At 40.2% G+C, this 23718-nt stretch overlaps 1 protein-coding gene across 4 annotated transcripts in view; it reads right to left on the bottom strand.

The window, feature by feature from the left end:
- The window catches only part of FAT3 (FAT atypical cadherin 3), a gene marked incomplete at both ends in the record, with an annotated part of 308065 nt that overhangs the window by 49671 nt on the left and 234676 nt on the right, over positions 1-23718 (bottom strand). For all 4 annotated transcript variants that reach the window (XM_082279046.1, XM_082279048.1, XM_082279047.1 and 1 more), the window contains 3 exons: positions 13280-13513; positions 14356-14509; positions 15576-15772. In XM_082279046.1, the coding sequence (XP_082135172.1) occupies positions 13280-13513; positions 14356-14509; positions 15576-15772 (585 nt within the window). The remainder of the gene's footprint in view (positions 1-13279; positions 13514-14355; positions 14510-15575; positions 15773-23718) is intronic.

Genomic DNA, 23718 nt, shown 5'->3' with positions numbered 1-23718 from the left:
TTAAAATCCTGCCCATCTTTCCCAATATAAAGCACTTATCCACCCGACTGCTGAATATGCAGATCCATGCTAAGGTTGTTGTCAGTAATAAGGCCTGAGGGGATGGTACTGACTTGGTTTCTGCACTACTGTGGGATAGCCATTTCAAATCTAATTAAAAGTGAACACAGATATAAGCTAATTCAACTCCCTTGATGCTAGTTGATTTTGTGATTTTGTCCTGGGTGCTTCAGTAAGAGATTATAACTAAAACACAAAGATCCACTAAAATGGAGAGTCTCTGTTTTTAACATCTCTCACTTGAGCATTTGCTGTTGTTTTTGTTGGAGAACAGACTTTACAAGTCTGACATTAATCATATGAACAAGAGCTACCAATCCCTCCTAGGCATATTTTGTTAATTTAAAAATTGTGACAGTATTATTCTGCTTTCCAGCAGCAAAGCATTGTAGAAATGTCTGATCAAAAGCAGCACAAATCACACTTGTTTTCTGCTTGATGTAGCAGGAGTTGAGCATCCACACAAGGGGGAGCTGGGAGACTCTTTGTTCAATCACACACACATAAAAGCTAGAGCAATTACAAAGTCCCAGTCCCTGCTTGAAGGGCATTAGGAATTACTTTTTGGCTCTTCAGAGAATAAAGTTTTTATGCAGTGCTTGAGATACCAGAGTGTATTTAAAAGGTTCAGATGTCTTTAAAATACGGAACAAATTAAATGGCAATATTGCAATGAACCAGGCTGTTAGGTTTCTTGTGTTACTTTGTTTTGGTTTTTTAATCACAGCAGAGCCTCTCTATCCACTATGGTATCACAAATGTGAAAAATAAAAAGTCAAAGAAGTTCAGCAAAACAGCAAGGCAGTCAAGGAGGTGACTCTTGTCTTACAGATGCGGAACTGAGCTCTGCCCATGAACTTGCTGGAGATTCCTTCATGCTGAAACACATAGGCTCTGAATACCCTACAGCTCCTGCAGAGCACATTTAACCCTTTCCCTTAGTCTCTTGATACACACATCCAAACACTCTGTCAGCTGACAGTCAACTCAACTAACAAACATGAAAAAGGAGTAAAGCCCTCTAGAAAGTGGAAGATTTTCAGGGTCTGAATGGTTGGAGGTGTCTACATTTCCAGCTGGGGAGGCTCTCCTTCAGCTAGACATCCTCCATGAACTTCCACTTACAAAAAAAGGACAGACCCGACTATAACAATTAATGAGCTAGTAATTACAGATGATCCTCAGGGATGCTGGAAAATGGGATTTTTTTCCCCCCGATTCAGAGCATGCAGTTGAACACCCAACTTACACAAGTTTTAACTGTAAAACTATTTAGTATTCTGCACCAGCCGCTCTGCCAGTTTCTAAGCAGTATTAAACACTTCCCTGAGGCAGGGGCCTTAACACACACCTTCTACACATCTGTGACTGCAGGAGAGCTTTAGCCCGGTTTGCACTTTTCTCTGGCACAAACTCCCCATTTGATACTCACTACAGCACACCTGGGCACAACACAGAAGATTCAGATACCACAGTCTTTAAGGGCACAAATAGCTAGAAAGGAGATGGCCAACCCAAGACTTGTGCCTTGAAACACCACCAAACTTCAGCAAGGGTATCTTGCAATGGGGAATGGGGAGAGAGAATTTGGTGCATGTGACACCACGGATGGTGAGTTTATGTACAGGATGTGATAACTCCAGTAAATGCAACCTAACATATAATCCAGCCCCTCTTCTTGTATTCTACTTCCTAAAAGTGATGTCCATGAATTAACAAAATATTAATAATGTTTTTGCAAGTTACTTCCAGTGATCCTACAATGGAGAAAAATCAGATATAGATTATGGTGTTCTGGTTGCTCACTCTAATATATGAGATTCTAAGGCAGACACAGAGAAAGTAAAATCTTGAAGGTAACTGCTCTTATTTTTGCTTCCTGGAAAATGAGAGAGGAATACAGAAGTTCCAGAGATGTATGTTATCTTGTACCAGTCTGGTATGATGAAGAGAACAATCTTATTTTTCCCACGGGATGTGAAAGAAAAGCTCTTACAGGTGAAAGCGCCATTTTATGCAAGGAGAGACAGATGATCACGTCAGAAGATCTGAGCTGGGATACAGGTACCAACCTTTGGTGGCTTTTGGCCCAAATGCTGAAAGGAGAAAAAAAGAAGGAGAAATACAGAGGGAGATCTTAGCGCCATGCTGACCCTCTCACAGAGTGTTTTGAGGGGTGGAATTAAATACTTGCTTCTTAGGGGTAAAATCAGTGAAAAACTGCGGCAGAAACAGTACTTTGAAGAAAGTGTTGAGTTACATCAATAGCTGTTTCCACTCAGCTTTCTGACCCAAGGCTGGAAGAGAAATGGGCATGAGGCAAAGGGGAAGTAGGAAGCTATTTCTACTGAAATTCAAAATTCTTAAGTCCAGAGGCTACCCTCTCCTGACACACCAGCGTGTGTCAGTGGCATCGCCGCCACAGAGGTGATGGTAAATTCTGCTGTGACTATAGAAGAGATGCCTTCTGTGGAAACAACTGCTTCAATGCCATGGTTCTTGCACTGGTAAAGACAGCAATCCTCCCACACTGCTTGCCTACAGCTGTTGGGGGATTAATGTTTGCAAACTGTGTTGTGTCAACTCACTTACTCAAACTTCTCAGATTTCTAAGGTGCCAATCATGAACATGAGATATTTGAAGACAGAAAGCCTTTGCAGGAATCACTATTACAATACGAGGATTGCAGTACATTTTTTTTTAATAAATGAATAAGGTAGCAAATTTTCTATTTAGACTTGTATTAGCATATGATAGAATATTGCCCTTTGCCAAATCTCTAGTGTGAAGAGCTTGTGAAACATACACCCGCCTAGTACCTCAAATGCCATTCTTCAAATAGGCTTTTATTCTTGGCTTCTTCAGTACTAAAACAAAGGAGCACGCACTGAATGTCACATCATGACAGCTCCTATGTCATTACTACTTTAAATAGCATCAGGAATATATAATAACTTCACTTCATAATTCAAAAATATCAATATCCTTCTTGTATAAAGCACAGAAGCACAGAATCATTCAGGTTGGAAAGGACCTTTGAGATCATCGATTAGCCCAGCACTGTCAAGCTCACCACTAAACCACATCCCTGACTGTCACATCTGCACGTTTTAAATACTTTGCAAGACTGTAACTCAACCACTTCCTTGGGCAGCCTGTTCCAGTGCTTGACAATGCTTTCAGAGAAGAAATTTTTCCTACTCTCCAGTCTAAACCTCCCATGGCTTAACTTGCTGCCATTCCTATTGTCCTATTGCTTGTTACTTTAGAAAAGAGGTTTCCTACTTCACTACAACCTTCCTTTAAGCTGCTGTAGAGAGAGAGAGAAGGTCCCCCCTGAGCCTCCCTTTCTCCAGAATAAACACCTCCAGCTCCCTCAGCTATTCCTCACAGGACTTGTGCTCCAGACCCTTCCCCAGCTCTGTTGCCCTTCTCTGGACACGCTCCAGCCCCTCAATGTCTTTCCTGTAGTGAGGGGCCCAGAACTGAACACAGGATTTGAGGTGCAACTCAACTGAAAATTGTGGAGTTATAACACATTTTGATCCAGACTGACACCAATTAAAAGGCTGAGCATTAACACAACACACATAATCCCCAAATGACAGTAAGTTTCTGCAGTGGGCAATACCTTTATGCATCACACATAAAGTAAAAGTTACACATATTAAAGGCCACATATAGTGTTTCTCCTTCCTGTTTTAATCTGCCACCCTGAACTCATTATTTAATGTGTTTCTCCAAGTACAGCTAGACCACTCATTTTTGTTTATGTCTGAAAAATTATGATTAACTTTGTCATCTGCTCATTTTCATCTTGAAAACCTATGCAAAGAAAAGTAATAGCAAGTATTAAAAATAAACAAACAAGATGTAGACCAGAAAGCAAGCTGTAAAAAATTTATTTTTCATTTTAGCAGTATTTGCAAACATACAAAGCAAGCTATCTGATTATTGTGCTTCCTCTTGCCTCTTTTATGGTGTGATGATTAACACAGGTGTGTACCTATGACCTTTCCTGACTACCCAAATGTTAACCACAAGGCCAATTACTAGAAGATAAAAGTCCACAACTTTGTTAACAGCAAACAACACAAAAGATGAATTCTAAACCAGATTTTATAGTACTCTACTCCATCATTTTGAGATGAAAGAGAAATCTTGCCTGAAGTACCTTGTTGAACTGTAGAAGAATATATAGCCCCATAGGGAAGATATTTCAAGTGATTTTTACAACTTAAGCAGACAACGTGGCTGAGCTCAATCCATAACACCGCTACCAAGAGAGGCTTTCACTGGTTTTCCCTTTTCTGAGGGGAAAAAAGTAGCCTTAATACCAAAGGCCTTTATTCACACCACTGCTCCAATGGAGTCAGGGTACTATGGGATGAGGGCAGGGCAGAGCTGAAGATAATCAACCCCTTACTGAAGGGAAATACTGGACAGAAATGGGAGGCATAAACTGTTGGCAGTGTGATACCATCCGTGGGTGTCTCAAACCCTGCTTCCCATTTCAGCTGGGTCAGGTGGGAGGTAGGGACTTGGATGGTTGGCTCACCCTCTGTCTCCTTCCTATCAGACATTTACATTTCCCTGGGTACTGGCCTACATCACTTGACATGTATACTTGTTTTCTTCAGTGCTCCCGAGTCAATTTTCCTGAAGTCGGGATTTTGGCTATACCTGATTTAGGGTTACACATTGCAGCTGGCAAAATAGAGAAACATAACCAGAAGCAGTGGAATGCAAGTGTAGAGACAGATAAAAACCATATATACATATATAAAAGCATGACTAGAACTATCAAGGCTGAAAAAGACCTCTAAGATCATTGAGTCCAACTGTCGACCCAGCTCGAAACCGTGTCCTCAAGCAGCGCATCCACGCACATTTCGAACATTTCTAGGGGTAATAATTCCACCCTGGATAGACTATTCTAAAGTCTGTCAAGAAATTTTTCCTAATATCCTATCTAAACCTTTCCTGGCAAAACTTAAGGCCATTTCTTCTTGTCCTTTCACTTGCTGCCTGGGAGATGAGATCAACCCTACCTCACTACAAGCTCCTTTCAGGTAGCTGTTATGAGCAGGAAGGTCCCCTCTCAGTCTCCTTTTCTCCAGGCTAAAGAACTCCAGCTCCCCCAGCCACTCCTCATCAGACTTGTGCTCAAATAGTTTGTATTATATATATATACATACACACCATATTTATATAAACAGTTGTGCTCAAATTTGCCTCTGTGTATATATATATATACATAAACATGCCCACATACATATGTATGTTTCAGTGATCCAGTTTAAATACAGGGTTTATTCAGTCAACATAATCCAAGAGGTACAGTTTTTCATCTAGTTCTTTGCCTCTATGTTTTTACCAATGTCCTGTAAATCTCAAAAATTAAAGAAACTACTAGAAATGAGAGACTGTAAAGACAGCTGGAATCTCGAGAGGTCATCTAATTTATCCCTGCACAAAGACAAGATGGATGCAATTTATCCCCAAACACAGGCCTATCCTTTGATCAGGAACTTGCATAACCTCCCTGGATAACACACCTCAGTGCCTCTTTTCTTACAACTAAAAATCTTGTTCTGACTTTTTACCAAGATTGAATAAAATTAATAAAAGACAAGGGGAAAAAAGAAAGAACAAGGGTCAACTTCCTTCCTCAGAGCTACTTACCTGACAGCTAAAGACTGTTATACTTTATCATCTCAACTTTTTTTTCCCTGGCAGGCCCTCTCAACTGTTTCCTGACTTTTCTTCCAGACTTGTGATCTTTTTTGTCAATCTCGTACATCTTCCTGGAAGATGTAGCCCACATCTTCTTGGAAGTGCTGTACCCAAAACAGCACAGCCTTTCAGGGCAGGATTTGCCAACACCAAATAAACAGAAAGAACTACTTCTATTTTCCAGCATTACTCTGGTTTACCCAACTCATTTGTATTTGCCTTTCTACACTATTAGGAAAGTATAAATACCTTCAGCCCATGGGTCACAGTGATACAACTGCATCTCTGCAGTTCTGCTGCCCAGTCAGTCACTACCCAAACACCACCAGTGCGCTTGGTTTTCTTGCCTAAACACAGGATGTCATTTATCTTGATGACATGCACTGGGTTTTTCCATACTCCTTATCCAACTGTTAAACACCACAACTGCAGCTTCGACACTATCCAGGGAAACTTGCAGCACCACTCTGCTTTCTGACATTTAGCAATACAGTCCTTACGCCTACTTATGTGTTCAGGAATCAAAATAGGAGCCATGCTGCACCCAGCAGCTTTTGTAACTTATCCCTCCAGTGTAATGGTTATGACAAACTCCCCTGATAACAGTTTGGTGCAGACCATGTTTCCCTGGCTTGCACATAAAAATATTGTGCAGTACAATGTCAAATAAACTCACTAAACCTAAGCCATTAACACCCATAATATTTATTTCTATATGGCCTCCTCACATGCTGCAGAAGGAAATGAGATTGGTTTGATGGCTGCCGGTTGCTGAGCACAAACTAGCTTTTAGTCATCTTGATACACACATCTCATTATTTTAATGCAAGGAGGGTGACTGCATTCCCCTGACTACCTACCAGAAGCTTTAAAAATCTGGCCCTCTGAGGGATTCAACAGGGTCATGCTGAATGTTTTGATAGAGGTTTTCTATCAAAATCCCCAGGTTTATTTACCTCCTAACAATAAGTCAGTCTAAACTGCAAAGAGCCTATTATTTTTTTACACAACAAACACCTTTCCAGAGAGAAGGAGTACAAGGGTACATCATCATGGACTATTACTATTCATTGAATAAGCTCTGAGGAACAGAGCCCAGAAGCAAGTCACTCACTAGGCTATAGAGCAATGCTCACTCATGCCTTTTGTGTGGGTTTTCTTTTTTTTTTCTTTGTTTGTTTTGTTTTGTTTTTTGGTTGATTGGTTGGTTGGTTTTTTCTTTGTGGCTGATTCCTGAATTCTTTCTGAAAACAGCTTCAGTGCCAGTGGAAAGGCTTCCCTACTTCACCTACAGCCCTTACTTCATGCAATGAGGTTTTGGATTGCTAGAGTAAAAGGGATTAATAATTCATATCTCCTTCATATCCTGCATTAGAGCCCTAACCCTGGTACTATTTTAAAAGTCTGTGAGGCAACGATGTGGGTGAAGATATAGGAAGCACCATGTATATTTTAAAGAGACTGAGTCATCCTCTGTAAAGGATCTTGTAATATTTATCTTACAAAAACTCAGACAATACCCAAAAATGCCATCTAGCTGGCCTCATTGCCGAAGTTAACTACCTATTGGCTGCTGAGTTTTAGTAAATCTTCCGTCCTATTATCTCTGTTATTCATATTTTGATCCCTGCTTTCGTCTTTTTCAGATCCTGAATGCCCCAGAAGTTTTAGATCCCGTTTAAGGGATATGCCCAACATTAACAAACACGCAAAGCAAAGGTTTGCTGTGTACTGCGTTTGCCAGAAAATGCCAAAATCAGTATCTGCTTTAGCATTTCTATTATTTTGTTACTCACCATTACACATCATTCAGAGAGCTGTCCTCCAATCAAGCTATGACTGTCTTGCACTTCTCTCTGACGTTTTTGCAACCTCACCCAGCAACACTTTACATTTCCCCAAGCCCAGCTGTGAGGCAGCTGTGACTGCAATAGGCTCAGTTGCCCTAATTCCTTCAAGACCAAAGCCCACCATTGATAAGGCTGAAGTCTGTACTCTAGTTCCATGCATGTATTCTTGAAAGTGGTGACCCATTGAACAGCCTGAGTGATTTTTTTCTGTGCTGGGCTCACCAGCATCTTGATGCCGCTTTCTGAAAACCAGTGATAAACCTCAGAGAACTATCGATATTCCCTGGTTGCTATTTCTGATAGATACCTCATTTTTATTGCTTTAGCTCTTTCTCCTTTTTTTCTCATTGACACCAAGAGAGGACAGGAAGAAAAAGAAGATAAAATATGCTTGCTTCCCCATCCTCTTGGAGGTAGGTACACTCTTAAGCTGGACTGGCTGAAACCTGAAGGAGAAGTCATATTACCATTCTTCCCTAGAAAAGACATTTCTTATTTCCTGTGCACTTGACTTGTGAGCACACATGGTAGGGGCTTGGGCTTTTTTGGACAAAGCAAATATTTATTGAAACATCAAAATCAGTGAGGTCAAACCTTGCAGGAAAAATATCAGTTTTGTTACAGATTTCTTTGAAATCCAAGATAAAATTTTCCATCAGAAGCTGAAAGAAAATGTCACTCCTGTCACCCCAGTTTGCCAGTTTCCCCATCTATTCTTGGTGGAGAAGTTTGGGTTTCAGAAGCAGAAGTCTCCTCCTAAGAAGGTCAAACAACTTCCCCCAGAAAGGCTGAGTCTCTTCTGCTGAGGCTTTTCCACCTTTTGCGAAAAGGTGAATAATTAGCTCCCCGCACCAAGAATCAGACTGATTAGAGACTTGATTGATTTAAACTCTCCAGATTAAACACAAATACACTAATCAGGTGACAACAGTGTTGTTATCAGGGGGCCGGGGGTGGGCAACCCGGTGTGCCACGACCTTCCTAGAGAGAGCATCCTGCAAAGAACAGCTCTTCCAGGGGTGCTGACTGGCTTCCCTGGGCAACAAGTGATTTCAGGAAGTCTAGTGATTTCTCAGCTACAAGTGATTCCAGCTCCTGTGATTCAGCCCTTCGTGAAATCACCCAAGGCAAACTTGGGGACAGAGAGACAGGAGCCTCGCATAGCAGTTCCACAGAGGTAGCTTTTATTGTCCAGCAGCCCCTGTGAAGGGAAGGCCAGGGACAAAGGCTCCCTACTGAGGGGCAGAAACAGGGGGCTTTTATGGGAAAGGCAGGGGGTGGGGTAGAAACCAATTAACCAGCCGGTACAGGCTACTACCATATAGAAACGAGGCATGCTGGGAGTGGTTCACTTTGTCACCATGACCCAGAGGAAGGCTGCTTATCTCTAGGGAAGGTCGTCTTGCCCTGAGGCCTCTCTCCTCCAAGGGAGTGCAGAGGGCTCTTGTGCCAAGGGCTCACAGCCCTCCACACAACAGAGTCCTTCTCATAAACCCTGGTCCAAATAATATTTAACTCTATACAACTGCTTAAAGAACACAATCAAACTCAACCACAACTAAGCCATATAACCTGGCTGTATAAACATATCTCTGGGCGGGTCTCAGATCCTACCCTGGCTTCCTGAATTAGGTTTTCAACACCCATTTTTTCTCCCACACCCACCTAAGTACCAAAGCTTCAAATGCTAAGAACAAAGAACAGAAATCCAGGCTCACCATTCAAATCTACTGACCCCCAAACTACCTGGATGTTTCTTTCAGAATTGGTGAATAAACCTTATACCATTCTGCTCATGAGGCTACAAGCCCCACAGAAGCTGGGACACATTTAAAACTCCGGGCAACCTACACACAAAAGCAAGAAAACACTTTGAATAAAGTAGCACACTGCTTATTGTTTTTCTAGGTTGCATTACTCAGTGCTATTAAATCTGCTGTAAGATATGGGAGGGTATTTCCCCAAACTACACTTTCTTTTAACGTACAACAGATCATGGTGAGGATGTTACGCTGTTTTCTGTATTCACAATGCAGGTCTCTGGTTATTCCCAGAGGACCTCCAGGATGCTCACGCTGCACAGCACTCAATCCTTGGAGAACAGCATTCTCTATCCTTGGAGGTAGCCAAAAGTCATCTGGACTGAGTCCTAGATAACCTGCTGTAGGTGTCCCTGCTTGAGCGGGGTGGTTGGACAAGATGCCTGCTATTCAAGGAAGAAGCAGATCAGTCTCATCAGTGACTCTGCGAAGCTCCTAGATTTGCCCTCCCAAACCAAAACATGGATACCAGATGGCTCTAGCAGAATGCACGTTACCACAGCTCCTGCGTGATGCATGGGCATGGGACCTAGGCTGGGGAAGGGCTTTGGGGGTGAGGGGCAGCTGAACACAGAGCAGGGCAGTCAGCACACTGCCATGAACTCTGCAACCACATAAAGGCCACTCCTGCCAATTTTTTACCTACATGCCTGTGTTCTCCTGCCTGTTGGCTGCACGCAATATAAGCAAGGTGCTGGCTTCAAGATTGCCCAGTCCATCTGTACTGGCTGGTTGTGCAGGGAATGAGGAAGATCTGCCTGATGACTACCAGTCATGGCTTTAAACATAGGCTAACGCAGTGGCAGGCAAGACAGAGCTGCCTGACAAGGCTATTCCCATTTTGAGCAGCATTAGAACCTCATACTCATCATAAACCCAGAAAAAAAAAAAAAATCAATCGGTCAGTGAAATCACTAAACTGACTACAGATCTGGATGGCTGATCTGATGCCCCAGTGGTGATGAAGAAGACTGCAGAAGGATGGATAATGCACTGTTCATTTTTAGTGCAGCAAGTGCTCATGCCTTTGGTAGACTACACCATCAATCATCCTGGAAACAGGCCTGAGCACGGAGGTCATTCACAAAGCACAGCATCTGCAAGTGAGGCAGGATTTAACCATCGCTTAAAGCACTGCTGAGCTTGGATGAGGCTGTCATTCATTCTTGCACTGTGTGAGCGAGGCCACAACTCACTGTGCATGCAGAAAAGACAAGCAGCACTGGAAATGAGTATGTGCCTGCACCTCAGGTTTGGGCTCCACGTTTATTCTGAAGTTTATCAAATTTTTAACATCATACTTGCCACAAAGTCCCATGTAGTTTTCCTCAGAGTTGCTGCCCTAGCACGACCCTAATTCCTTTGAAACAGGGTGATATTGTAGTTGTCTGATGGGTTTGTTCAGGTAATTAAACCTCGGAATTCACTCCAGCTCTTCTTGTGCCTTAATTTGAACAAAATGGAGTGATTTTAGCACTTTGCTTTGGAGACAGTGGGAGGTGAAAAATTCACTGCTTCCTGTGAACCTCTTGAAAAAATGTAAAACCAGCATTTTGCTTTCATTTCTTAGTTTGAACATTTCCAAACCTGCTGGTGGTGAGTAAGTAGCAAATACCATATTGTGGAAATATCAAAAATTTCCAATCGCAGCAGTATGGGAGAAAGGATTGTTTTCAATTAAAACTACTAAAATATTCTAACAAAAAGACTTATGTATATTCTCTCTTCTTCAGGAGACCATGTAATTTAAGATCCCCAGCTGTATGTAGAGGTTATGGAAAATAAACTTGTGTGCTACTAAACAGTTAAAGCTGTTTTCTTCTGTTAAACACTGTGAAGAAGAATCACAATTCTCCCTCAGTGTGTCCAGCTGGTACAATTCTCCCTCAGTGTGTCCAGTTTCTAAGTATGTATCCAAATTATAAATATATTAAACAGAAATTTATCGTTCAGTCCTGTAATTTCACAGGATATTATGAGATCAGAAACTTCAACACATATCAAAGGCACAAGGCACATATAACACTATTTTTCTCTTAACTGGAAATTGTTGTAATTATCCAACAGTGCCCAACCACAGTATTTTCAGGATTCTGTTAAACTGTGTTTAGTTGTGGACCACGAAGGGACTTCTCTCAAGTTTTCTCTCAATGGCTTCAATATTCATGCTCCTGTCCTTATACTACATGGCCCTTCAAGCCCAAAGCAGAGCAGGCAAATTCTGACTGCAAGATGTTTCCTAGATGTTAAAAATTTATTTGTATAATGATTACTGCCTCCACTGATCTTTTCAGGATAACATTGCAAACCGCCTTAGAGGAATATCACAGCCCATCAGGAATATCAATAATATATTTTTCTCTCATGGGAACATTACTCTACCTGAACTCATTCATTATCTAGCAATAGGGAATCAGTGATTTTAGTAGGGACTAACAGAACAGTAATTAGAACAAAATCCAGTTTTAGGGACTTTTAAAAAGACACTAATGATACAATGTATGGTTTGATTTTCAGGTCTAAGCATTAAGGAAGTACACAGCCCCTTCTCATTCATGTGCATCCCTCCATTTAACTTCTCTAGTTTCAGAAGGAAGGTACAGCAACTAGCTCATGGTTTGTGGTTTTTTTTTTTCTTTACTAACCATCTTATTATGTAAAGTTGGTGCTAGCAAGAACTTTTATTGACAACTTTTTATTTTAATTGTGTCCCCTCTCTTCTTGAATGTCATCTCACCTACAAGAAAAATGGTAATTAATACAACAGTGGAAAATAACAACACTGTCTCTTCAGATGGTTCAGTAGTTTACCACCAGTAATTGGCTTTTCACTGCAGGACAGTATCATAATTTTAATAGTGAGTTTTCAACCACGGCATATAATGCAGCTCTTCATAGATATATTAATGAATGTTTGCTTCTCCTTTATGAATTCCTGTATATCCAAACTATCAGCCTCACGAATAACTGAGACTTCCAGCATGCACTGTACTTGGAAAAAAAAAAAAATTTTTTTTCATTGAATGAAAGATCTGCTTATTACGTGAAACTACTCAGGCCACTGCTTTTACAAAACATCTCCAAAACACAGGAAGAAAAAAAAAAAAAACACACTAAGGGATTTATTTATTTCAACTCAAGTGAATGACCTAAAAAATTTTCTAATATTCAGTAGGTTTTACTGCTGTATTATGCAAAAAGACCCCCCCTTTAAATATTTATAATTGGGCCCAGATTTCAAGGCTAAGATATTCATATAATAAACTATTACACTTTCAAAGAATGTGCAGTTAAATAACCAGAACATTTATAATGTACATTCCCAGTGTACAATAGTTTTATGCTAAAGTAACCAGCTGGAACAAATGGGAGCTATTGCAGTATAAAACTCTAGAAAAGCTGTGATTAATCAGGTATAGGTCCCTGTGGCATGTAACTATATTATTTGCATAAATAGAGGCATGGGTATTGAAAATCATGGCTCAAGAAAAGAGGTGAGACCACTGAAAGAAGGAAGAAAGTCACAATTTAGCCCCCAAACGATCATTTTCCCCTAAACATAGCTACTGCTGATCAAGAGAAGACTACATGCTTCTGTGGCTGCTGCAATGCTTCTCTATTTGTAACACCATTATGTCAAGCTCAGACACAGTCATTTTGATGTAAAGAAAGAGAAAGAAATGGGGAGGATAAAGAAGCAGGAGGAGGAGAAAATGAAATTTAGCAACAGTAAAATGAATCTGCATAGTAATTCCAACAACCCATGGAGTTTTCATGAACATCAATTATTTTTTGCAATGCTGTCCACTTACCGACATCAGGATCAGTTGCTTGGACTCTTGTTAGCAAAGCTTTAGTGGCTGTGTTCTCATAAACACAAGCTGTGTAGTGGTCAGATGAAAACACTGGTGGATTATCATTAACATCTTCTAAAATAAGATGGATTTCTGACTGGCAAAACCTGCCACCACCATCAGTGGCTCGGGCAACCAAGTTGTATGCAGGGATTTTCTCTCGGTCGAGAGGGGCCAAAGATTTCAGCTCACCTGAAATTGTTTAAAAGCAGCAGCTATCATTATTACTGCAGCAACATCACTAATTGTAGACAGCCTAAGTGTCTCAAAATCATGTGTTTCCCGGAAATAGGAAAGAGAAACAAAACCAACATTGCTTATTCCAATGAATGGATTAAAAACTCACAGTAGCATCAGTTTCCCTTCCTCTTTACCCAAAAAAGTGAGGTGCCATATGAGTGCAGGGATGACAAGCCATTCATGGTGGCTTTACAGCAGCCTACAGCTTTACCCGTATGAATGCCACCATGTTTTTCCAAGTCTTTCTGTCACTCTCAAGATTTATAGACTCCTAGACACAGAAACACATCCTTTTTAGCAGTACCTGCTGTGATATGACAAAGGGGAATGATTTTAAATTAAAAGAGGGTAGATTTAGATTAGATATAAGGAAAAAAATTTTTATGATTAGGGTGGTGAAAAACTGGCACAGGTTGCCCAAGAAAACTTTTAACTGGATGGGTCTCTGACCAACATGATCTATTTGAAGATGACTCTGCATATGGCAAGAGGGTTGGCCTAGATGACCATCAAAGTTCTCTTCCAGCCCAAAATATCCTGTGGTTCTATGATAAATCTCTGATCTAACTTGAAGTCTGCAGGGAAACAAAAGGATCAATATCCATTGTTCTAGTTATAACAACCAACTTGACCAACAAAGACATCGCTCTTTCTCCCTCCACCATTCAAATGCTCACCCACACCTGCCAAAACTGGAACAACCACCTGAAAGCCAAGTGTAACCTAAGTAAGGAAACCAGCACTCAGATGTTGAGGGATTAAGGCTATTCAGAAACATCTGGTTGTCATCTTACCATTTTCTGGATCTAAGAAAAACTTATTGTTCCCAGAACCATAAAGAGAATAGCGAATTTCACCATTGGACCCAATGTCAGCATCTTTAGCGCTGATTTTAAGAATTACTTTGTTTGATGGAATGTCTTCAGGAAACAATGCTGTGTATGCAACCTAGAGTCAAAAACAAGACAGGTAAGCTATGCTGTAGTGGTATTTTACAGTCTTTGTACAACCTTTTTTTAAAAACTACTTGTAGTGCATCTTTCTATATAGGAAACAATTTTCCTTTACACAACACATTCCTAGAAATTCAAATCACTGTTAAGCTTTGAGGTGTCACAGAAACAATGCCAAATTATGACTCTGAATAGAGCTCATCTTAGGTGTTTAATGTGATACGATTTTGTATCTTCTATTTATTCCTTGACACCCATGAAATGAAAATTTTGACGAGTGTGCTAACAGAAACAACTGTTTTTATCACCTCATCCAGCAGTTTTGAGGAAAATACAGATTGTGATTCCCCAGAGTGGTAGAACAGTTCTTGCAATGACAGTAATCCATCAGTGAGTGATAATGTAACGAAGGGAATTACACGAGTATATGCATGCACACACACACACAAATATATAGTTATTTTCTGTGAGTAGTACCAGTAAGGAACTCTGGGTTTTATCATGTCTTTTCTTTCACACAGACCTTTCTATTGCACTAACATCAATTCCCCAGATTGCCTTTCCACAGAATACACGACAGCTAGCACTCTGAAAGCTGTGGTCAGGCCACACTGAATGCATTCCCGACAACAGGACAGCAAGCTACATTCTTCTGCCTTTTCCACTGGATGTCTGGCATCTGGAAAGTGGAGGAAAGCTGGACTTAAACTAGACTGATGACATTTCCACTTGGGTTGTGAAGGGAGACCACCTTCTTTTCTGCTGGGAAGGAGTAGCTGCCCAACGCCACCTCACAACGCATCATTTGTTGTAAAGCCAACTAAGGCCACTGTATACAAGACTCCTTTGCAAGCTTTGTAAGATCCTTCAATCTTGGCTTCACAGGAATGCTTTATCCTATTTCTCTCCCAGATCACTGCACGTTCTTCAACTAAGACCATAAGGATGTAAATCAGCATTGCCTACGAATACTTTGGATACTTGCACACAGCAAGAGACACCCATAGGGAAAGCATCACTCCCAACACAGCGGCCGATTGCTGTGGGTGGTGTTAACTCACCTGTTCACAAACTGGATTATTATCATTAACATCAGTGACAGTCACTTCCACAGCAGCCTGGGTCACAAAGAGGCCATCTGTGGCAGTGATGTTCAGATAATAAATGTCTTGCTCTTCCCGATCCAGAGGCCTTTTAACATAAACCTTCCACTCATTCTGAACCAGTCCCAGAGCGAACTTCCCTTTGGGATTCCCTCCTGCAACAAGACAAGCAACACACAATGAGCTGTGGTGTCCCTTCAGAGTTCCCACTGGGTTTAAACACAGAGACACATTGCAGAGGACCTGAACTAAGCAGCCATATTTTCTTTCACAGCCTTTGGTGCTTCCAAACTTGCAGACTCAGGAAATCTGTAATGAAATTACACTCCCTGTGTTTACTGCCCCCTGAATGCCCTGTATGAAAGTGAACCGATAACTTTCAGTGGAAAAAAAATCCATTTAGCAGAGCTGAAGATGATCTCTTGTTCAGTTCCCCGTAAGGGTAATCAAATTCACACTGTGAACAATCAATAGTCCTCTTGGGCTGGTACAATTGTCTTTCCACTTACTCTCGGGAGAGGATGTAATACACCGTAGCTCTTGTTACCAAGACAAGTTCATTAGCTGTTGATTATGCAATCAAGGACTGGAAGTGGGTTCTATTAAGAAATCCTCTAATGAAAGCTTTATCGTACAGCTGCGCCATTCTTGCGCTTATTAAAATTCTAGTTTTTAAAACAGTTTATACGACACAGGGAGACACATTAGTATTAAATAGTCCTAACAAGAGGTCATTTGAGGAACAGTTGGAAGATAAGCAGTGCAAATAAACCAAATGCATCCAAGAGTGAAAGCTGGTGAAAGGCGTGCAGGAGATAAAGCAGAAGAGTTTTTTACCGTGCCATAACAGTGACACTGAAACCGGCAATGTTGCTCTTCCACATCATTAAATTGCCTGGTTACAAAAAGAGGCTGGGAAAGTTTTGGTCCACATCGTCCTCAGGAGAGAAGGAAGGAAGAAAGGAAGGAAGGAAGGACGGACATGTCACATGCAGAAGCATGCCATAATTAAGGTAGGCACAGTCATTAATGCTTCCAACAGTATTTACTCTTTTATCGGAAATGGTACAGTCTCCTGCCTGGTACATGAAGAGAACACCTTCAATCACTTTTCTCTGAGTCTGATACAAACCTCCAGTCAAACCAGACAGTAAAATCTTTTAAACCAATGTTATGACTTAACTGTGCTAGTCAGCTCAGACCCACACAGCTGCTTGCTCATTTCCTCCCCAGTGTAAGAAAACTCATGGGACAAAGACAGTTTAATGGGTAAAGCAAAAGCTCTGTGTATAAGAAAAAAAAAAAAAAAGGAATTCATGGCAGGTGTTCAGGCATCTCCAGGAACGCAGGGCTGTGTCACCCTGAAAGTTACTTGGGAAAAAAAATGCCATTAACTCTGAACATCTCCCTTCCTCCTTCTTCCCTCAGCTTTTATATGCCGAGCATGATGCCATATGGTGTGGAATATCCCTGTGGTCAGCTGGGATCAGCTGTCCCAGCTGTGTCTCCTCCCAACTCCTTGTGCACCTCCAGCCTCCTCACTGGTGGGGTGGGATGAGGAGCAGAAAAGGCCTTGACTCTGTGTAAGCTCTGCTCAGCAGTGACTGAAACATCCCTGTGACATCACAAATCCAAATCATGGCTTCATAGCAGATTCTACTAAGAAAATTAATTCTACCCCAGACAAAGCCAGTAAAGCAAACTACCCAGTCTTCTGTGCCCAGCTTGGTCTGCAAAAACATATCTGCACATTTAAAAATTTAGGATAGAGCACTGTAGTCACAGCAAACTCCTGTGCTACAGAAACTGAGTGAGGACATATTAAAAAGCACCATAATGCTCCACTGAGTTAACTGTAACGGCAGCTAACGCACTACTATCCCTTTGCCCACCATATTAAGCTTTCTCCTATGCTCTCCTTACAGGAATTCAATTTCAGAACTACTTTCGATGTTGCTCGTGTTCAAAAGTATTAAACCATTAAGGGAATGCTTATTCTTTCTTGTTACACATTCAAGAATGTCAAACATGCTAGTGTGCATTTGCTTACAAATTAATCAGGGTTCTGACATGTGTCATGGGATCTGTACAAGCTGGACGGAAAGACCAGGTTCTTGAACATTCCCCTCTAGTATTGGCACTGAATGATTGCATAAGTAAGCAGTAAAAAAAAAAAAAAATCCAAGGCTCAATTTATTTGTGTTGACTGTTGTCAGGCAATTAGTGTCTCTGATGTTGCTTCTGTTGTCACAATTCTGTCAGTTCTCAGGGACTTTTTTGGCAAAATAACAATGCAGAGGAGGTCTGAACTGGAAGCTGAGCTTAAAGCCAACCAGAAAAGCCTAATGTCACTCCAAATTAAAAAATATATAAAAATGAAACATCTTGGTGCAATTCGACAGTAAAGATGAACACACCGTCCAACCAGGATCCATTACAATTGCCATAAGGGATGTTTCTCATTTGTGGGGACAGAATTTGGCCTGCAATCCCCTCAAATGTCAAAGGCGGTCCATGCAGCTTTGGAAAGCTTTCCTTGCTAATGCCTAATGCAAAAATGTTAAAAGAACATAAAAGTAGGGAGAAAAGATCTGCTGAGTAATGTACATCTGATTGTAAAGACAAATTTGCAGCTTGGAATTTTGGACAAAGGTTTTCTGCAGCTCTCCTTTTACCTGGTGCTGCTGCAGGAGCAACCTTAAGACAACTGGATCAATTGGGCTGTTGGCTAAGTAAGAACTCTCGTGCTGTCTCTCTCGCACTGAGCGATCTGTTAACTGATGTTCAGAGTGTGAGACAAGCGACTCTGCAAAATAGAGCAGCAATTGATTATCTTCTATTAGTGCATGGACATGGATGTGAAGAATTTGAAGGTATGTGTTGTGTAAATTTGTCGGATCATTCAGAATCCATCCATGAAAGTATACGGCAATTAGAGGATGGAATAGCTAAACTTGGAGAAGAAAGTGGATCTTTGCCGAACAATTTGTTCAATTGGTTTGACCTTACACCCTTATGGAGAAACATTTTCAAGATAGGTTTGTATGTATTGATTATTGTTGTAGTTCTTTTAGTATGTGTGCCTTGTATACTTCCTTGTGCTGGATGAGCCGTGGACAAAGCTGTCAAAGAAGTGTTTTTGCTTCAAACAGGAGGGGGAGATGTGGGAACCTAGAATGCAGAGAATATTTCTCTGACTGTTTTGAAAGGTTTTACCCCCCTGGACAGTACTGGTTTTGACCTTTGTCCATGGGAAAATTTGCCTAGCCTCTGGGAAGAATTTGAATCTACAATGGTGTGAATTAGGTGATAGAATACTATGTGAGATTATCACAGGCTGAAAAATTTAGAGTTTTTAGGTCTATTTGCATAGTAAATAGATAGAAGTAGAAAACCCCAAAATGGAGGATACGTTGTAGTTAAAAGCTTCTTTCTCCTTCTTCACTAACTCCATATTTTGCAGCAAAAGTGGTTTGGGATGATTGGATACAGAATTCCGCAGTTCCTGTCTACGTGATTTAGGAACTTGTTGGACGTTGGTAAAAAAGTGAAAATATCTTGTGTTTTAAGTTTTCATTGGGTAATTTGCCTTTAAAAAGGCTGTGAGATCTTGATAAGTTGTCTTCTTGCTGCATTCTCTGCTCTGTGCTATGTCTAGGCCATGCCAGTGGCTTGTACTCCTTAGATAAGAATTAATAAACACCTATCTGGAGACTGAGAAGCATGAAGTCCCATTCACCTCCTTTTTTCTCCTGGCAAAAATCTGAACATCTCCCCCATCAGGGAAGACAACAATTAATGACGTGGACAGCGTTACATTCCATACCTTCTTTCTACATCAAAAAGCAGAAAAGAGGTCACAGGTTCTAATCTATGCCTTGTTCATTAGCTACCAGTGACAAGATAGACTGGTTTCTATTTAATATGAAAACTAAGTCAGTTGAGTCAGGCTGAGCAAATCTTTCTTGTTAAGAGTCACCATTTGTGCTAGCTGTGACTGTGCCAAAAAAGCAAGTTGTAATGAATAAGATTTCCAGAAAATTAGTCAGATAGGCATTATAATTATAAAAGGCTTTTGAATCATACAGAGCACTAAATTAATGTATCAGATACAGATATTCTCTGTTGATAGAAAACCATCCTTTTTGATCAGAAAACCAAGCAGTTTTCCCACTGGTTTCTATGACAGTCTGGAATAATCACCAGAGGACACATTGTTTAATCTGTTGTTGTCATATAAACACACATTTCTTCTAAAGAGGGTTACACAGAGTGTTGATGTGTACTACTGGCCAGATCTGAATACAATCCAAGGAAATGAGAATCTGCCCACTGACTTGAGTCTGAATGTGACTTCAAAGAAGGCAGACCCCTGCTGATTGACACTAATTTCCCTCTATTCAGTTCAATGCCAGCAGAAAAAAAGCTTAACTCTCCTTCATAAAACGCTGTAATCTCGTCATAGTGAGTTTAATGTTGTAAACCATTAATAAAAATAGACTTATATATTCTTAATTTGCTTCATGATATTAATCAGGGCTTTTCTTCATATTACTCCTTTTGCAAAAGGAAATGATTAACTGTCCTGACCAACAGGAAGCAACACACTCAAGGTATGGACATCCCATTGCAAAGAAAAGAGGAAAGGTAAAATCTAATTAAAATTAGCTGGTGGCTTTTATGGTTAGCAGTAACACTACCGTGGAGCAATTTTAAAATTATTGTTGCTTTGTTGCAAATGGAACAGCTTTAAAATCATACCTAGGAATTTGGGGAATATGTATAAAGAAATGGTCCTTGGGATGTCTTTTCTTCCCTTTTACTCCAGCAGAAAAGAATCAATCTGAATGACCAAGAAACCTGTGCAATAAGCAGGAGAAGTGGTTTATCTGCATGTCTTTTTCACTAGCACTTTTTTTTTTTTTTTTTTAACTTATCAGGACTGGCTCTATACTTTATTGATGGAAGGCAAAGGTGGACTATAACGTGTAAGAAAAATAATGAGATATAAAACTAAAATACCATCAAGGAAATATTCTTAAAAATGGAAAGGCAAAAAAATCCACACTGTGGCCCAGGAAACCATTTCCTACTACTTATACATATGTCTTGATGCAGATCTCATTCTGCAGTGATTAATTAACTTTTTCACTAATATATGCAAGCAGATTCAGTTTCCTAGGGGCATTCTAATTAATTAGTTTTTCACTCTGAATAATGTAGCTTTTCTAAACGGAAGCCTCCTGACTACATGTATTAATGGATTCTTTAAAATCTTTTGGCAGTTTTCTTATGTTCTACTTTGAATGTCACAACAGTGAAGTGCTAGCTACAAAAAACACTCCAGTAACTTTTTAGAAAGGCTTTGAGGCTAAAAGAATCAGCAGTATCTTTTATCTTTTGTTACTTGGAAGTTTAAATAATGCTCTCCCTCCCTCCCTCCCTAGTCAGCAAATAGTACAAAGCCAAATCAAGCTCAAGTTTAAGTAAAGAAAGAAAACAGCCAGATACAAATGAAATGCAGAGACACAGTGATCCAAAATAAACAAATCCTGACACACATCATTACTAAAGCACACACAGAGACCATTATAGCAGCTAAAAGGGAATGGAAAACTAGAAGCCAACAGCATCAGTTTTCACTGCAATGCCCCCATCTGGGAGGGGGAACTGAATATTTACTAACTCATTTATTTAGCTTCTGTCTTACATTTATGCATTTATTTAGGTACTTTTAATTCCCCGTTAGAACTCTAGGCATTTGCATCACACAAAATCAATAGGTTTATCCTCCACTCCCAGTTTAAGACACTGCATGTTTACTGAGCTTCTGAAATGGCAAATCCAATCCTCTTAGCTTTACTACCATAAAATTGCAATGGCAACACAAGGCCTTCCCAAATGCTGAAAATCCACTTCTCCACAACTCCAGTATCTCAAATATATGACAAAAACTAACAAAAGCCACACCTTTGCTCATACTGGGCTATCAACCCAGCAAATAACCTACTCTATACAATACCACTTCTTTCTTCCAAAACACACTGTCCATCTTCCTTGTATTCAGCTGAACCAAGCTTAAAGACAATTGACTCCCTAGCTTTATGTGCCTGATGAAGCCTGATTAACCTCACTGAGGAACACAAAACACTTTACCATACCAATGTCTTGGCAGCTGACATTTTTCTGGTGGCTTTTCATGGTTTGCCACTCTTAAAACTCAGTAATATCTGGCTGGGTGTAGGTTGGCTGGACACCAGAAGAGCCCTGGTTTTAGGCAAACTGCCTCAAATGACATAGGCAATGACCTCAAATGAGCCTTCAAAGAAAACTACTGTGCTTCCTAAGTGCATTTGTGCCATCTGCACTTCCTATTGATTTTCTATTAAGATTTATGTTTAGTGCTTTTGCTTTGTGAACATCTACAGCTGCTATTGAACTACAAGAAACAAAGGGTAAGTGCAAAATTTTTTTCCCTCACCATCAAATGCAAATGAAAGTGGATTTGAAAATGGCAACTACTTGCCGGTAATCATGGAAAAAATCATAAACTGAAGGAATCCAAGCAGAATATTTATTTATCCACCAGAATGTATCTACCCCTTTTCAAGATTGACCAGAAGACTGCAACAGGCACTTGTATTTCTCAAAAGAGCACAAAGGACTCTTCAGTGATCACATCTGACCCAGAATGTTTATTTATCTTATCTTATCTTCTAAATGATGATTTCTTCCATCTGTCTTCTGTGTGCTACTTTTCTCCAGATGCATTTTCACAAAGCTGTTTTTTGGTGGATCCAAATGACAGTCTCATAATTTGTTTTCTTCTTCCCTTTTGTTAATTTACCATTTTTTCCTCAGAGTTTACTGTATTCAAAGAAGTTTTTATGAATCAAAATGCTTCCAGAAAGCCACAGCTTTTGAATAACCATCTAGATAATCTGATTCCATGAAATACTCAAGAGCACTTCCTCAGATCAACTTGAGGTAAAGTGTGAATAGACTATTTTGTGAGTGAAACTGTATTTTAACATGTTTTGACAATTTAATCAAAAGAACCTAATTTCTTCTTGTGCATTTCCCAAGCTCAAATGATATATTCAAATGAAGTGGAGTTTCTGAGACCATGTGCTTTAGTAACTGTACAGTAGGAATTAAAGAAAGTTTCAGGCTTTGACATCTAATGTTTTCAGAAGCTAATAGAACAGCAAAATATCTGTCATATTTGAACTGTGATACAAACTAAGGTACATAATTATCTGTAATTTTTGAGTCACATCTGACAGTTGTTATTCAAAAGTCCAGTTTTTGCTAAATTAACAGCACAGGTATGTGAAGAAAAAACACTATGTAACTAAAGGCATAATTCATTATAAAAGATGACTGCCAGACTTCAGAACAAAGCCAATGATCACAGTGCACTAACATATATTTGTTACAAACATAAGGGTTTTCATTTCCCGTAGTACTTCCTACACTGGAATTCCCAAACTCCTTCAAATATCCCAAAATCTCTGGTATGAGGCACTACTTATTTACTTTTACGTATGTGGGAACTAGGTCACCAACAGCTAAAGCACCTGACCCAAAGCCTCTAAATCCTGACAATTTCCCCACAGGACTACTTTTGCCCCCACTTCTAATACCCTACAGCACATTGCACTGTAAACACATAGTCTTTGCAAACCTTTAAAGTGAATGAAAAATTGCAAGTTACAATTAATCAACGAATTCCTGGTTGCTTTGAAAATGATGCTACTTCTGATGTGCAACACAGGCAGTCTGTGCCTAACTGGAGTGTCACACCTCTCCCTACACACTATCCCACAGCCATTTTCATTTTGATAGCTAACAAAGGGGTAGGAGCCTTGCCCTCCAGAGCAAAATACACAAACTATTTTCCCATTAGTTAAGTCATTTTTGCCGACAGCCTGCTTCCTATATGTGGTCTTATATATGTCAAATCCCATCCAGTGAGAAAAATGCGAATTTTTCCAATAATTTGGTTATTACTAGGTAGTTAATACTAGCTCTTGAATTGCTAAGGTTGGGGGGAGTGACAAAATTGTTCCCTAACAAAATCTATTGGACAATGCAAGAT

Source organism: Coloeus monedula (genome assembly GCF_965178545.1).
Source record: "Coloeus monedula genome assembly, chromosome: 3".
Lineage (NCBI taxonomy): Eukaryota > Metazoa > Chordata > Aves > Passeriformes > Corvidae > Coloeus > Coloeus monedula.
The sequence above is the reverse complement of the archived record's forward strand: the minus strand, read 5'-3'. Positions and strand labels throughout refer to the sequence as shown.